The sequence below is a fragment of the Salvelinus namaycush genome, chromosome 21 (assembly GCF_016432855.1).
Source record: "Salvelinus namaycush isolate Seneca chromosome 21, SaNama_1.0, whole genome shotgun sequence".
In the NCBI taxonomy this organism is placed as follows: Eukaryota; Metazoa; Chordata; class Actinopteri; order Salmoniformes; family Salmonidae; genus Salvelinus; species Salvelinus namaycush.
Genome location: NC_052327.1, coordinates 13,592,834 through 13,607,653, shown reverse-complemented (window position 1 = coordinate 13,607,653; position 14,820 = coordinate 13,592,834). Strand labels below are relative to the sequence as shown.

General features: G+C 41.1%; 1 protein-coding gene across 2 annotated transcripts; it reads right to left on the bottom strand.

Moving 5' to 3' along the window:
* Positions 1-290: 290 nt before the first annotated feature.
* On the bottom strand, positions 291-4,515 carry LOC120066121 (coiled-coil domain-containing protein 34-like). 2 transcript variants are annotated; one of them, XM_039017246.1, is made up of 7 exons: positions 4,450-4,515; positions 3,073-3,337; positions 2,653-2,794; positions 2,361-2,468; positions 2,060-2,218; positions 1,554-1,680; positions 291-1,369 (listed from the first exon to the last, which is right to left on the bottom strand). In XM_039017246.1, exons 2-7 carry the CDS (start codon positions 3,327-3,329, stop codon positions 1,161-1,163), a joined length of 1,002 nt encoding a protein of 333 aa, XP_038873174.1. In that variant the 5' UTR covers positions 3,330-3,337; positions 4,450-4,515; the 3' UTR covers positions 291-1,160. The 2 variants fall into 2 exon arrangements, with proteins under 2 accessions (XP_038873174.1, XP_038873175.1); XM_039017247.1 differs by having other exon boundaries at positions 4,466-4,494.
* Positions 4,516-14,820: the final 10,305 nt, after the last annotated feature.

Below are 14,820 nucleotides of genomic sequence, written 5' to 3'. Positions count from 1 at the left end.
TGTGTGGGTGTGTGGTCACATGATGGTTCCACATTAAGCCCTGCAGCCTGAGGAACGTTTATCTTTCACCCACTGACACCATATCTCCTATTATTGACTTATCTACAGCTGTCTACTGATCTACTCATGTTACGTTAGCATTTTTTTACTGTGTCTGAGAAATAGTTCAAGCATAAGAAATAACACTTATCAGTCTCCCTCTTTGTCTGCTATCCATTTAGGTTGATGAATCTAAAATGAATTAAAATATCCAGCCCATAGCCATAATATAAATAGCCACAACTAAACAGTACAATAAACAGGTTTTATTGACATCCTGAACTATGCAAAAATGTACATGTCATTAAAAAAATTGTTGTCAGTGAAAGTAACAGAATTTAAAAAAATTGTTTGCTTCACATGAATCATAAAATATTCTTTGAGAATTAAGAATCTATACAAATCTGGCATAAAAAAAAAACGCTACCACAACATGTCTTTTCGATAAGAAATACATAAAAACATACAGTCAATGGTGCAGCTGAGTCTACACAGTGCAGTCGGAAAGTATTCAAACCCCTTGACTTTTTCCACATTTTGTTACGTTACAGCCTTATTTTAAACTGGATTAAATACAGTTATTCCTCATCAATCTACACACAATGACAAAGCGAAAACAGGCTAAGATTTTTTTGCAAATGTATTAAAAATCAAAAACAGAAATACCTATACCATGGTTCACCAACTAGCAGCCCGCAGGTGATTTTATTATTGTTGGACATAAGACTGAAAACAATCAGCAAATCAGCTCCAAGTGATTTAAATTTTGGCAATCTGTTTCAAAATATTCACATGCATAAAAGAGAGATATACTGTATGTGATCTAATTCAAATGTAAGCAAGGTTTGAAATTATTATATTTTTAGTCAAATGTTATATCGGTTTGGGTTTCTTGCGGTCAGTTTGCGGTCTACAAATTATATTCCGGCCCCCTGATCATCCACTCAAGAAAGTTGATGATCCCTGGTATGTACATTAGCATGGTCACCTCCCCTGTGTCCTCTCACAGTACCATAAAGCTCCAAAACACTGATCTAAGGTCAGTTTTGTGGTTTCCCCGGAGGTTAGATCTGAGGATAGTACTCTAGATCTGTGTCCAAGGTGAACCTCTACTGGAGCTGTCATCTCCTCTGCAGGCGAGCTGCCGAGCTTAAAGTGTCTCTGAGTCTGAATGGGATCCTGGGGCTGTTCTGGTACTTGGGCTGACTTGGCTGTTTCCTGCGGGAAGTCTTCTTCCCTGGTGGTTTCTCTGGTGGCAGGACGTGGATGGGCTTCCATGGGATTGGGTTGTAGAAGCTGGGAGATGGGTACGTTACATTGTCATAGCCACCTGGGAGAAGAAACAAAATACAATTACTTTACAAAATCGAAACTTGCTTTAAATATACATGCACGACTGTATAACGACATGTGTGTGACAATAAAACATCTTATTGTTAAATTTTTTATTGACATTTTCCAGGGGTGAATATGAGATTGAACAACCCTAAACCAGGTGTAGACCGTTATGATACCTCGCGGGCAGCCGGGTGCATTGGGACTGGGTCGGCTCTTGTCCTGGGCACGAAGCCATTCCTTAAAGTTTTCGTCTGCTCTCTGTCTGCGCTCCCTCTCCTGAGCCTCTCTGCAGGCTGCCTCCTCCTGTTACAACACAATTGCCCCAATCTCAGCACCTCACAACTAATTTCCAGGGAAACCAAAGCAGTCGTGGTCAGAAACATTGAAACGCATGTTGAAATGGACATTTCCAGGAATTTGCCACATGAACTTGTATTCAGAGTAACAAACTACTGTATAATTCAATTACATGGTTTAGTTCTGTGTTGCTGCTGATTAGTTAGCAATGACAGAAGAGAGAGAGCACAGGAATATTTAGAAAATGGCTAATATGTCGATCTATTCCAACAACTCTCTACTAATGTAGAGAGCAAAGCAACAAAACATTTCAGAGATTTGAATTTGTTTACTGTCCTGAATACATCTCTGAATAATTCCACAAGGCCACTGTGAAAGAACCTACCTTCGCTCTCCTCTCTCTCTCCATTTTCTCCAGGTTCTTCCTCCGTAGCCACTCTCTGTACTTCTCCTCTGCTTTCTGTTCAATCTCCCTCTGCTTCTGCCGCTGCCTCTGCATCTCCTCCTGCTCCTTGCTCTCCTTCAGAAATTTCTCCTGCTTCTCCTGGAGATGACAAACAATCACAAAAACATGACTTACCCCTTTAGGTGCAGATATAACGTATGCATGAGAAAGCATACAAACTGCATGGTTCCTCTCTGGGACTTTTGTTAATAACCGAGTCAAAAGAAGGAGAGTTCTTAACCTGTTCTTTCTTCATCTGCAGCCACTCCTGGATCTTCTCCTCCACCACCATCTTTTTCTTCTGCTGCTCTCTCTCCTGTTCCTCCTTCCTCTCCCTCAGTAGGCGCTCCTAACAAATAACACTTGTCAGTCCCACAGTCATACTCAATTGCTTCACGTGTAGACATTTGCAACCCTAATTTACCGAAAGGAAAATATAAAATGTTAGAAAAACATAAATGATCACGTTCTGACTCAAATGCTAACAGGAGTTGCCAAACAGAAGAAGAAACTAAAAAGATACGGCAGCGTACCTCTTCTGCTTTCTTTTCTATTCTGAGTCTCTCCTCTTTGGCTTTGCAGACCAGCCACCTCTCCCAGGCAGAGAGAGATGCCTCTGGATCCTCCGCCTCAGTTACTGCTCTCCTCTCTGGGGGCTTCTGTTGTGGATCATATCTGAAACACACATGCTCAACTCTGAGCATAACTTTGAGCACAAACCCTTCAGTTAAGCCTACTAGAGCTAATTCTGTGTACCCTTCATTCATATATTTTATTTTGTCTGTGGCACTTCCATTGAAACAGTCTAATCAGATTGTTTAGCTTCATCAACCCTTTTTAATTGCTTGTTGATGAGGGGGACCCTCACTAAAGAGCAAGTGGCGCTAACAAAAATGTTGCTCACGGTCTGCTGAATCCAGTTGGGTAACACTGCTCGTGTACACCAACCATACCTGATGGGTGAGAGGGGTCTGGCGTCATCACTCTGTGTGGCTGAGGTGTCTATCTGATGTACGTGGTGAGCTGCAGCCAGGTCCTCATCACTCTCATAGCTGTCATGGTAGATGGGGGAGAGCAGAGAGTAGGTGGAGTCGCCTGTTGAGTCATAGTCCACACTCTTGGATCGGTGCAGTTCCCTGCCGCTGTCCTGGTAAGTCTTCAGAGGAGTCGAGCTGAAACTCTTGGAGGCGGAGGCAGGAAAGCTTGACATCTTTCCCCCTGTTATCATACAAACATGTGAAAAACATTGTTTTTAAAGGAGCACAAACCATTTTCTTTTTTGTGTGGATACTCACTCTAATGTATTGTGCAGTCACAAATAAGGAATGGAGACAGAGTTAAACTGGAGCAGCTATGTAGCGAGCATTATGACGAGCGAGCATTATGACGAGCGAGCATTATGACGAGCGAGCATTATGATAAACACGCATGGCTACTAAACGTCTGACTCCAGTCAGCCAAAGCAGAGCTGCGAAGACCCACCAGCTTGCCCACATATTACTAAAGTTATCGTGAACCAGTATATGTGCATTAGATACCTCTCTAACGCCCATGAAGCTCCGATTCGAACCCCCATTCACCAGTTCTGCCAGCGTTATAACGTCAAAATACGTTCGTTGATCACCATATATGGAGTTGAGCTAAGCAACCATCTTCATTTACTCTCGTATCGCCCAGTATGTACTTCCAATAAAGGTATAAATAAAAATGTACAAGTAACCGGAAAATTCCTCTTCGGCACCTCCAATGTACTGTATTGAGCTGTTGTAGACTTCTTACCTGTGCGTGGTAGTAATTATTGATTTCCATTGGGATTGTTGGAGGTGCCGAATAATATTTTTTTTCAGTTACTTGTAAATGTTGTATTTAGACCTTTTTGGGGAAGTACATACCAGCCGTAACGGGACTAAATTACGATAGTTGCTAAGCGAAGCGATATTTCGTGATTAACGAACGTATTTTGACATTATAACGCTTGCAGAGTTGGTGAATGGGAATTTGAATCGGAGCGATCTGGGCGTTAGATACTGGTTCAAAGTTATCGTAGCTATTTGCAGGGCCGAGCAGCCCTAGCAGACTGTTATTGCAGCTCAGATTAATTATGTTAAAAGGCCCAGACAGCTAGCTAATCCTCTAGCTAACGCGTTACGTAGCACTGTATGAAGTAGCTACTTACTTACTGACAGTTAGCAAATTAGCTAGTTACTAGCTTGTTTGCATGCTAGCTAACGTTAGAATCCATACAATTATCTGCTTTGCTTATCATTAGCAATGCAATAGCATCAAGCTAGACTATCCAATAAACATTTGGCTTATATTAATATTTTTACCTAGGTCTCCACGCACCTCTTCCCTTCTGTTTACTTGGTTGTGATTGCAAACAACTTAATTTTCCCATGATACACCACACAATATCTCACCAATCACCAACGCCGAACGCGACGCTCCTAGTAGACGCTGAGCGGTATCCATGGCGACATCACGGAGAAGAGGGTAGTCACCGTCATGGCTAAAAGAGATCCAGTTTTTCTGATATGAACGTTAGATTTGACTTGTCGTGGTAGGTTACAACTTCCGCAGCAAGCTAGGAGAATTAACGTAGCATTTCAGGAAAATTAGGTTAAGGTTTAGGGCTATCTAAAATGCAAAAAAATATCTAATTTTAATTTGAAAAAAGCTGGATCACTTCTAGCCATGACCGTTCATAACTATATAGTTAAATTCAAAGGGGCTTAATTGGTATGGGAAACATGTTTACATTGCTAAAGCAAGTGAAATAAACAAGAAACAAAAAACAACATCAACAAAATAACAATTATAAATTAACAGTAAACATTGCACTCAAAAAGGTTTCAAAAAAGTAGACATTTCAAGTGTTATATTGTCAGCTACGGTGTTTTTAACAATGCAAATAGTTGTAGTACGAATAGTAGGGGAAGATAAGTAAACAGATTAATATTGGTTGTATTTACAATGTTGTTTGTGCTCCACTGGTTGCCCTGTTTTCATGGCACCGGGGCAGGGTTGGGTAGGTTACTTTCTAAATGTAATCCAAAACAGTTACTAGTTACCTGTCCAAAATTGTAATCAGTAACATAACTTTTGCATTACCCAAACTCAGTAAAGTAATCTGATTGCTTTCACCTTAAGAGGCATTAGAAGACAAAAATGTATGTTACCAATTGAACAACATCTATTGCAGGATAAATTCATGTTAAAGTTTACACAGCTGGCCATATATGGATGTTCAATTTTACTTTATGAGTTGGTTATGTAGGCTTCTTCTAACCCATCGCTTTCTACTACATATAATATGATTAAATTATATCTTTACATTAAAAACCAAAGTCAATCAGAATTCCAGTCATTCCAATACATTCTTGGTCTTCAAGAATAGGACTTGGAAATATGGAAGTACAGATTATACAAATTGTTTTACCTGAGCATGACCTCAAAACTAAACTTATTAGCCAGCCCTACTCTGTTGTTCATGGAGGACTGATTGGGCTCATTGATTCGAGTTGAAAAATAAATGCTGCGCTCATGGAATGGTATGCTTTGATCACTACTGAAAGCGCTATTTACATGTGAAACGTGAATGCCATATGCTGCATTTGCTATAGGCCTATTGTTGACCTTTTCGTTGGTGACACTTTGATATCTTGATAATATGCAGCTGTTTAAAGGGCAAATCCACAGATTAAACAATAATTAAACGGTCGCCCCGTCTCTGTTTTGGTAAAAAACTGAGGGATGGGCCTGGAGAAAAATACCACTCTCAGATTAATAGACAGAGCTATGGACTGACCATCCATATCATCAAAATTGTTGTTTTAACCATGTTATGAGGCTATACAGTGTTTGTTTACTTTTACAATGTTTAAAAACATTGGGAAAAAACAGGCCTATATTTTGGGTTCTCCCAGAGTGTGACAGTTGAACTAAGCTCATGAGGCATTTATAAGTTGTTTTAGAACACCTACTCATTCAAGGGTTTTTCTTTATTTTTACTATTTTCTACATTGTAGAATAATAGTGAAGACATCAAAACTTTGAAATAACACATATGGAATCATGTAGTAATCAATTTTTTTTTTAACATATCAGAATATGTTTTATATTTGAAATTCTTCAAAGTAGCCACCCTTTGCCTTGATGACAGCTTTGCACAGCCTTGCACATAGAGTGTATGTGCTTGACAGGGTAGAGGTGAACAAAAATATAAACGCAACATAAAGTGTTGGTCCCAGGTTTCATGAGCTGAAATAAAAGAGCCCAGAAATGTTGTATACACACAAAACGGTAATTTCTCTCAAATGTTGTGCACAAATTTGTTTACGTCCCTGTTAGTGAGCATTTCTCCTTTGCCAAGATAATCCATCCACCTGACAAGTGTGGTATATCAAGAAGCTGATTAAACAGCATGATCATTACACAGGTGCGACTTGTGCTGGTGACAATAAAAGGGCACTAAAATTTGCAGTTTTGTCACACTTTTATTTTTCAAATTATATCACGGTAGCTGAACATTTTTAAATAAATAAAATATGAAACATATTCCTTAAAGTATTTATTTAGACAGTACTAATCTTCCCAAAATGTTATTGAAATACTGTAGAATTCTATTCATTCATATGGGAGACTGCTCCTTCTGGGGAGTACCAATATGGCGGCCGGTGGCTTCAAAGTCTCTAATTGGCCAATAAATAACATCAGCAATCCAGGGTTTATACACTGAGTATACTAAACATTAGAAACACCTTCCTGATATTGAGTAGCAACCCCCTCCCCTCAGAACACCCTCAATTCGTCGGGGCATGGACTCCACAAGGTGCCACGTGTTCCACAGGGATGTTGGCCCATGTTGACACCAATGCTTCCCATAGTTGTGTCAAGTTGGCTGTATGTTCCTTGGGAGGTGGACCATTCTTGAAACACACAGGCAACTGTTGAGCGTGAAAAACCAAGCAGCATTGTAGTTCCTGACACAAATTGGTGCATCTGGCACCTACTACCCCGTTCAAAGGCACTTATCTTGCCCATTCGCCCTCTGAATAGCACACATACACAATCCATGTCTCAATTGTATCAAGGCTTAAAAATCCTTCTTTAACTCTGCAGAGCTACCTCCAGAACAAGATTCATGACAGAAAACACTAACCTGCAAGCGTGGGGTAGTGATTTTGATACGAGACAGCCACATCAACGATGCCCCCATTCCACTCTACCTCCCAGTAGCAGGTTTCAGACAGAGCCACTTTGCACAGATCCTGGTGATAGTAGGTGAACCTGTCTGGATGGTCCGAATAGGCCTGGACCTTGTCACTCCATGCTATCTCCTTGTTTTTGTTTTTTATATGATTTTATTTGATTTATTACTCAAACAATAACAACCAAACATAAATAAAAAACAATAAACAGACACACAAATTTCAACAAAATGACATCACACCTTCTCAGACCCACCCACATGTTCCCACCGCAACCATACATGCCATATGTGACTTCAAATTGCACTGTTCTATTTTTCTCCGTAGCCCACACCTTTTCAATACTTAAATGTTGGATAGAGAGACATGCTGTGTTGGGATCCACATCCATGCTAGGATAGCAGGAGTCTGTGAAAGAGGTCGTAGAAGATACTGGGTCAGTGCAGCGTGTGTGTGAGTGAGAGAAAGATGGGAGGAGGGAAAGAGAGCGAGAGAGAAGAGAGAGGGAGAAAGGGGAAGGTTGAGAGAGAGAGAGGGAGGGAGATAGATGAAGAGGGACGGGGAGAGTCCTTGTAAAATACAAAGAGAGAGATAAATGCACACCTGTCGTAGAAGACGGATCAGATAATCAACATTAACTTTTTTTAACTTTACTCCAAAAGTTTGAAGATGTATTGTCCTAAAGGTGGAGGAGGGAGACATCCATTCAAAGACAGGATGAGGTGGGATGAATGAGTACTCACCCTGGTCAGTGAGCAGAGGCAGCAGGTCAGTGGAGTAGCTGAACTCTAGGAAGGCAGTGTGAGGGCCACCTTCACAGGCTGCAGGGTCATGGAGAGGTCCAGAGAGAGGAAGGGAAGGAGGGAGAAAGAGGAAGGGACAAAATGGAGAAGGGGAGAGATCAGATCAATTGGAAAATATGATTATGAACAATAAGAAGTATTTAAAACGTTTTATACCAGACAGTGAGAAGAAATTAACTGTGTACTTACTGTGCATCCTGGAGGTAATGGCCAATGGTCCTGGGTCATCATGGCAATGCGGGTAAGCGCCTCCCTATCTAGCTGTAAGTCCTCCATCCCTCCACTTTGTGGATAGATTACTCAGTTTTCTCACTCCCTCTGACACACACACACACACACACACACACACACACACACACACACACACACACACACACACACACACACACACACACACACACACACACGAGCCGACAGGTGAAAGGTGAAAACAACTTCAGGAAATAAAAGAAGGACTTGAACCCCAGCCTTCTAGTACCTGTGAAGTAGAAAACACGCAGAGCAACCACTTCTTCCCAGGGGCTTTGTCAGGATGCGATCAGGCTCGCTGCCAGTTCGGTTGATTGCGTCAATGGTTGTGCCTGTTTTCAATCTTTCCGCAAGGTGGCTCAAACTCTCCGTGTTTGGTAAATGCTCAGTACAATGCTCATGTGCTTTCAAATTGGTCCTGATATTCTTCCAGAAACTAACAACATCACTGCTCAAATGAGAGTCTCTTTTTCCAAAAATGCGACAACAAAAACAAAAAAGATGCATCAGCTCTACTTGAATACACAAGCCATGTCCGTGTAAGATGGTGCCGACAGAAATGCTGCAAATTCGCAGTATTTTGTGTTTTTGTGTGTTTTTTCTTACATTATTAGCCTCCCAAAAATGTTATTACATACAGCCGGAAATAACTTTTGGATATCAGAGCGGTGGTGACTCACCAGCATTACATCCAGGAATACGACTTTCCCGAGTTGGATCCTTTGTTCGTACCACCCAGAGCAATTTAACTTATTCCAGAGGCTGCTCCAAAACACTGCTGGCGGAGAAGAGGTATTCGGAGTGGACTCCTAGTTCTACTCAGGAGGCGTGCACACCATCCACCACTTTGGAGTATATTACTTGCTAATCTTCAGTCTCTGGATAATGAAGTAGACGAGCTAAGGGCGAGAATCTCCTTCCAAAGAGACATCGGGGATTGCAACATACTCTGTTTCACGGAAACATGGCTCTCTTGGGATATACTGTCCCCGTCCATACAGCCATCTGGGTTCTCAGTACATCGCACAGACAGGAATAAAGAACTCTCCGGGAAGAAGAAAGCCAGGGGTGTATGTTTCATGATTAACTACTCATGGTGTGATTGTGATAACATACAGAAACTCAAGTCATTTTCTTCACCGCCCGAGAATATCTCACAAACAAATGCCGACCGTATTACCTCCCAAGAGAATTCTCTTCGGTTATAGTCACAGCCGTGTATTTCCCCCCTCAAGCCGATACCACGACGGCCCTCAAAAAACTACACTGGACTTTATGCAAACTGGAAACCACATATCCTGAGTCTGCATTTATTATAGCTGGGGATTGTGACAATGTCAATTTGAGGAAAACACTACCGAAGTTCTACCAACACATTGACTGTAGTACTCGCGCTGGTAAAACATTGGACCACTGCTAGTTGGTTGTGTTAGCTGGGGCAAAACTGAGACCAATCAGGCCCTCGAGGACTGGAATTGCCCACCCCTGCCCTAGACCCTCTTCAATTTGCTTACCGCCCCAAAAGATCCACAGACAATACAATCACCATCACACTGCCCTATCCCATCTGGACAAGAGGAAAACCTATGTAAGAATGCTGCCCTGTGCAACTGGGTCCTGGACTTTCTGACAGGCCGCCCCCAGGTGGTGAAGGAAGGAAACAACACTTCCACTTCGCTGATCCTCAACATAGGGGCCCCACAAGGGTGCATGCTCAACCCCCTCCTGTACTCCCTGTTCACCCATGACTGCGTGGCCACGCACGCCTCCAACTCAATCATCAAGTTTGCAGATGACACAACAGTAGTAGGCCTGATTTCCAACAATGTCCGAGAGAGATTTACACTGTTATCAAAATCTCACGCCAGAATCATGAAACATACACCCCTGGCTTTCACCAAAATCACACCCCTGGCTTTCTTCTTCCCGGAGAGTTCTTATTTTAAGTGTTTCTAAAATCCCCTGTGGGAAAAATTTATGGTGGAGAAATGATTGGAACACAATCACTTTTTACGTCCTCACTATTCATGTTAATAAATTAGTCTGTCAATTTAAACTAAGCAAACTGCTAAATCGTTCAGTTTACATCTTGCCTAGGCTACTGTGGGCTATCTGAAATTAGATGTAGGCCTATCAGGGGCTATAGGCTACCTGCATCTAGTTAAGATTCTAATTAAGCAAAGTTTAATTAGAATCATAAACCCAGATTTTAGTCTATAGCCTATGTATATTTGTCCTTGTGTTTTAGGTCATTCTGAATTGTGAATTTGTCTCCCAGTGTCTGTTGGAAAGCCGACTGAACCATGTTTTCCTCTAGGATTCTGCCTGTGGCTGCCTGTGTTTATTTTTATCCTCCCCCCAAAAAAACTCCCTAGTCCTTGCTGATGATTAGCATATCCATAACATGATGTAGCCACCAACATGCTTGAAAATATGAAGAATGGTACTCAGTGATGTGTTTGATTTGCCCCAAACATTAGGATAACTAGTCAGTTGCACAACTGAATGCATTCAACCGAAATGTGTCTTCTGCATTTGAACCAACCCCTCTAAATCAGAGAGGTGCGGGGGGCTGCCTTAATCAACGTCCATGGCACCCGGGGAATAGTTGTTGTTGGGGGTTAACTACCTTGCTTATGGGCAAAATGGGAGATTTTGTCACATTGCCTGCTCGGGAATTAGATTCAGCAACCTTTCAGTTACTGGCCCAATGCTATAAACCACTAGGCTACCTGCCGCCCATACGCTTTGTATTCAGGACAAAGTAATTTTCTTTGACACATTTTTTGCAGTATTACTTTAGTGCCTTATTACAAACATGATGCATGCTTTGGAATATTTTTATTCTGTACAGGCTTCCTCCTTTCACTCTGTCATTTATGCTAGTATTGTGGAGTAATGTTGGTCAATTTCTTCAAAAGACGATCAGGTCTATATAATTATCAAACGTATATATTGGTAGTAGAAAGGAAACACAAACTCTTTGTTTAAGTATTAGGATTCTCCTTTAGTAGTACAATTGTATGGCAGAAGTTGGTAGAGTACGGTATATGATAGCTTTCCCCAGGGTCTGCGAGGTGTCTAAGACATCCTGCAGCTTATATAGGTATAGGTTCATAACAAGGTGACATTTCACAACAGATAAGTCTAAGCATCTTCTGCCAGGTGATGGTTTCCGTAAGACCTGCAGTGGCCTTGTGTTCTCAGAAAACCAGTCGTATTCTCAGAACCTCAGACAGTCACGGTGGGACCCAGACAGGAGGAGTATGAGCGTAGGCAGTTTCCACCTTCTGATAGTGTCTGCAGGGCATATCACTCAAATCAGGTTTTAACACACACACAGAGGTCTCCTGAGAGGCGACCTTACAGTTCATCATAACACAATTTATTAAGCCTTTAAAAGGTATGAGTGTCACGCCCTGACCTTAGAGATCCTTTTTATGTCTCTATTTTGGTTTGGTCAGGGCGTGAGTTGGGGTGGGTATTCTATGTTCTATGATTTGTATTTCTTTGTGTTTGGCCGGGTGTGGTTCTCAATCAGAGGCAGTTGTCTATCGTTGTCTCTGATTGAGAACCATACTTAGGTAGCCATTTTTCCACCTGTCTTTGTGGGAAGTTGACTTTGTTTAGGGCACATAGCCTGTAGCTTCACGGTTTGTTTTTGTAGTGTTTATTGTTTTGTTCGGCGTCTTTTCAAATAAAGAGAAAATGTATGCTCACCATGCTGCACCTTGGTCCTCTTTTGTCGACAGCCGTGACAATGAGGCCTTGGTTTAACCCCTTCAGTAACTACAATATTTTTGATCCATCCTTAGTTATCTCCTGTCACGGCCATTAAACTGGTGAAATTCCTGAGTGGTTTCCTTCCTCTCCGGCAACTGAGTTAGGATGGACACCTGTATATCTTAGTGACTGGGAGTAATTCAAAGTGTAGTTAATAACTTCACCATGCTCGAAGGGATATTCAACTTTTTTTTTTCATCTACCAATAGGTGCCCTTCTTTGCGAACCATTGGAAAACCTCCCTAGTCTTTGTGGTTGAATCTGTGCTTGAAATTCATTGCTCGACTGAGGGACCTTGCAGAAAATTGTATGTGTGGGGTAGACTGGGCAGTTAAACATTATTATTGCATACAGAATAAGCCCATGCAACTTATGTGACTTGTTATGCACATTTTTATTCCTGAACTTATTTAGACGTGTGTCGTGGAAAATTGCAAGATTATGTTATAATGCTTGTATTACATTATAATAGTTGTTACATTCGACAGAATAGAGTATTGTGTGTTCCACTGAGGATGGGCCTCTATGAGATAGCACTGACAGAGGAGATTTACAATGTCTTTGGGTGATAAAACCTAAAGAGCATTCCAGATAACATGAGGTTCTGTGCTATGAAGTACCAGGAACGAGATTAGAACCTCGTTTTAGAGACCAAACTGAGCGATAATTTATAGCAAATGCTATCTGGCTAAGGGATACTCCTTTCTCAAGTAAAAGTTCCTTTGTGAAGAGTTCCTAAGATCTGTGGTTCGTCATGTAGGTTGAGAGGGGTGTATCTTGGCTATAAAAGATCTTTGTAATTTTCTGTAGTCACTTTTCAATGGTTCATTAGGGATAGCGCATCATTGAAAGTCAAAAAAGGCTATTGCAAAGCTCTTATTATTATTAAAGATGTCATTTAAATATAACTCTGACTGGTGTGTAGTTTGTAACTCTCCTCATTTGGTAAAGCAGAAAAATGCCACCACATTTCCCATAACAAAAGTGTTGAATACTCATTGACTCATGGCTTTTCATTTATTTATTTATTTACATTTCTTAAATATAATTCCACTTGGACATCAGTGACACAAAATATAAATGTAATCTTTTTAAAATTCAGTCTGTTACACAACAAAATGTGGAAAAAGCCAAGGCATGTGAATACTTTCTGAAGACACTGTATATTTACCATTTGTGAGTGTGTGATATGGGGGTTGGAGACATGTTTATTTTGACATTACAAAGAAACTTTTATAAACAATAGCAACACTGTCATGTTGCACTGAGCCTTGCTGTTGGAAAACCACATCAGTGTCAAACTTTCGGCTTTCTCAGAATCACCGCCTCTGATTTCACTCCTCGACTTTCGTCTACACTCGGTTGCTTTTGCCTTACCACTCAAACGAGCCCATGGTGAAAGTTGATGGGAGATTGTGGAGGGGGGTTGAAAATAAAGGAGAGCCGCACACTCTAAGAGCTCAGATGCAAAAATGTAATGTCCAAAGCTTCGACAGGCAAGCTGTCTTCATCAGGGTATAATCACAAACACTGCAGGGTGACTCGTTTATATAGTGTCAAAAGACACACACACACACACACACACACACACACACACACACACACACACACACACACACACACACACACACACACACACACACACACACACACACACACACACACACACACACACACACAGGTGTCTGTAATCATGGCCAAGTATGGCCTAATATCATTGGTTAGGCCACACTTGGCCATGATTACAGACACCTGTGTGTGTGTGTGTGTGTGTGTGTGTGTGTGTGTGTCTTTTGACACTATATAAACGAGTCACCCTGCAGTGTTTGTGATTATACCCTGATGAAGACAGCTTGCCTGTCGAAACGTTGGACATTAAATTTTTGCATCTGAGCTCTTAGAGTGTGCGGCTCTCATTTATTTTCAAGTTTTCCACTCCGCTAGCCAGCACCTCGCCTAAATAGGTGTGAGTTTCTTTTTCCTCTAGATTGTGGGGGGTACCTTAAAAAGAGCTGGTTGGATAGAGAGTTATTTCATGCTAATTTATTAAATTATGCCCATATGTATATGCAAATTAGTTGTTTTCAAACATTATTATTCTATCAATATAATAACAGAACATATAAAAGGGCCATATATGGTTTAAAAACGTTGGCAAGTATTTTTGATATTTCACATTCAGTCCCACCAATGTCTGAATTCCACTGATTTTCTGTCTCTCATACAAATATTTATTTGCTATAATAGTCAATATCTGACCGATTTTTTTTTCTCATTAAAAATGGTTAAGTATCTTACTCCATTATGTAGCTGTTACATTTATCAGAACTGTATTTTGGACCTTTTTATCCATTTTGACGACCGTTGCTGATGTTGGTAGGGGGTCTGTCTGCATTATGGGGATTCAGTTCTATGGCCAATGAAAGCACTGTTTCCTGTCCAACTTCAGGTAACTTCTACCCAAATACACTGCATGAAGGGAATCTGGAGCGTTTCTTCTTCACATTAATGGCCACAAATACTCTGGTGTTCTGGTGGATATCTTACAGGTACAATATGAGAACCTCTCTTCAGCAGTCTAATAGTCAAATTTGAGAATTGCTTTAACCCCGTTTACCCCATCTCATTTGAATGGGTATCAATCTAGTCATTGCAA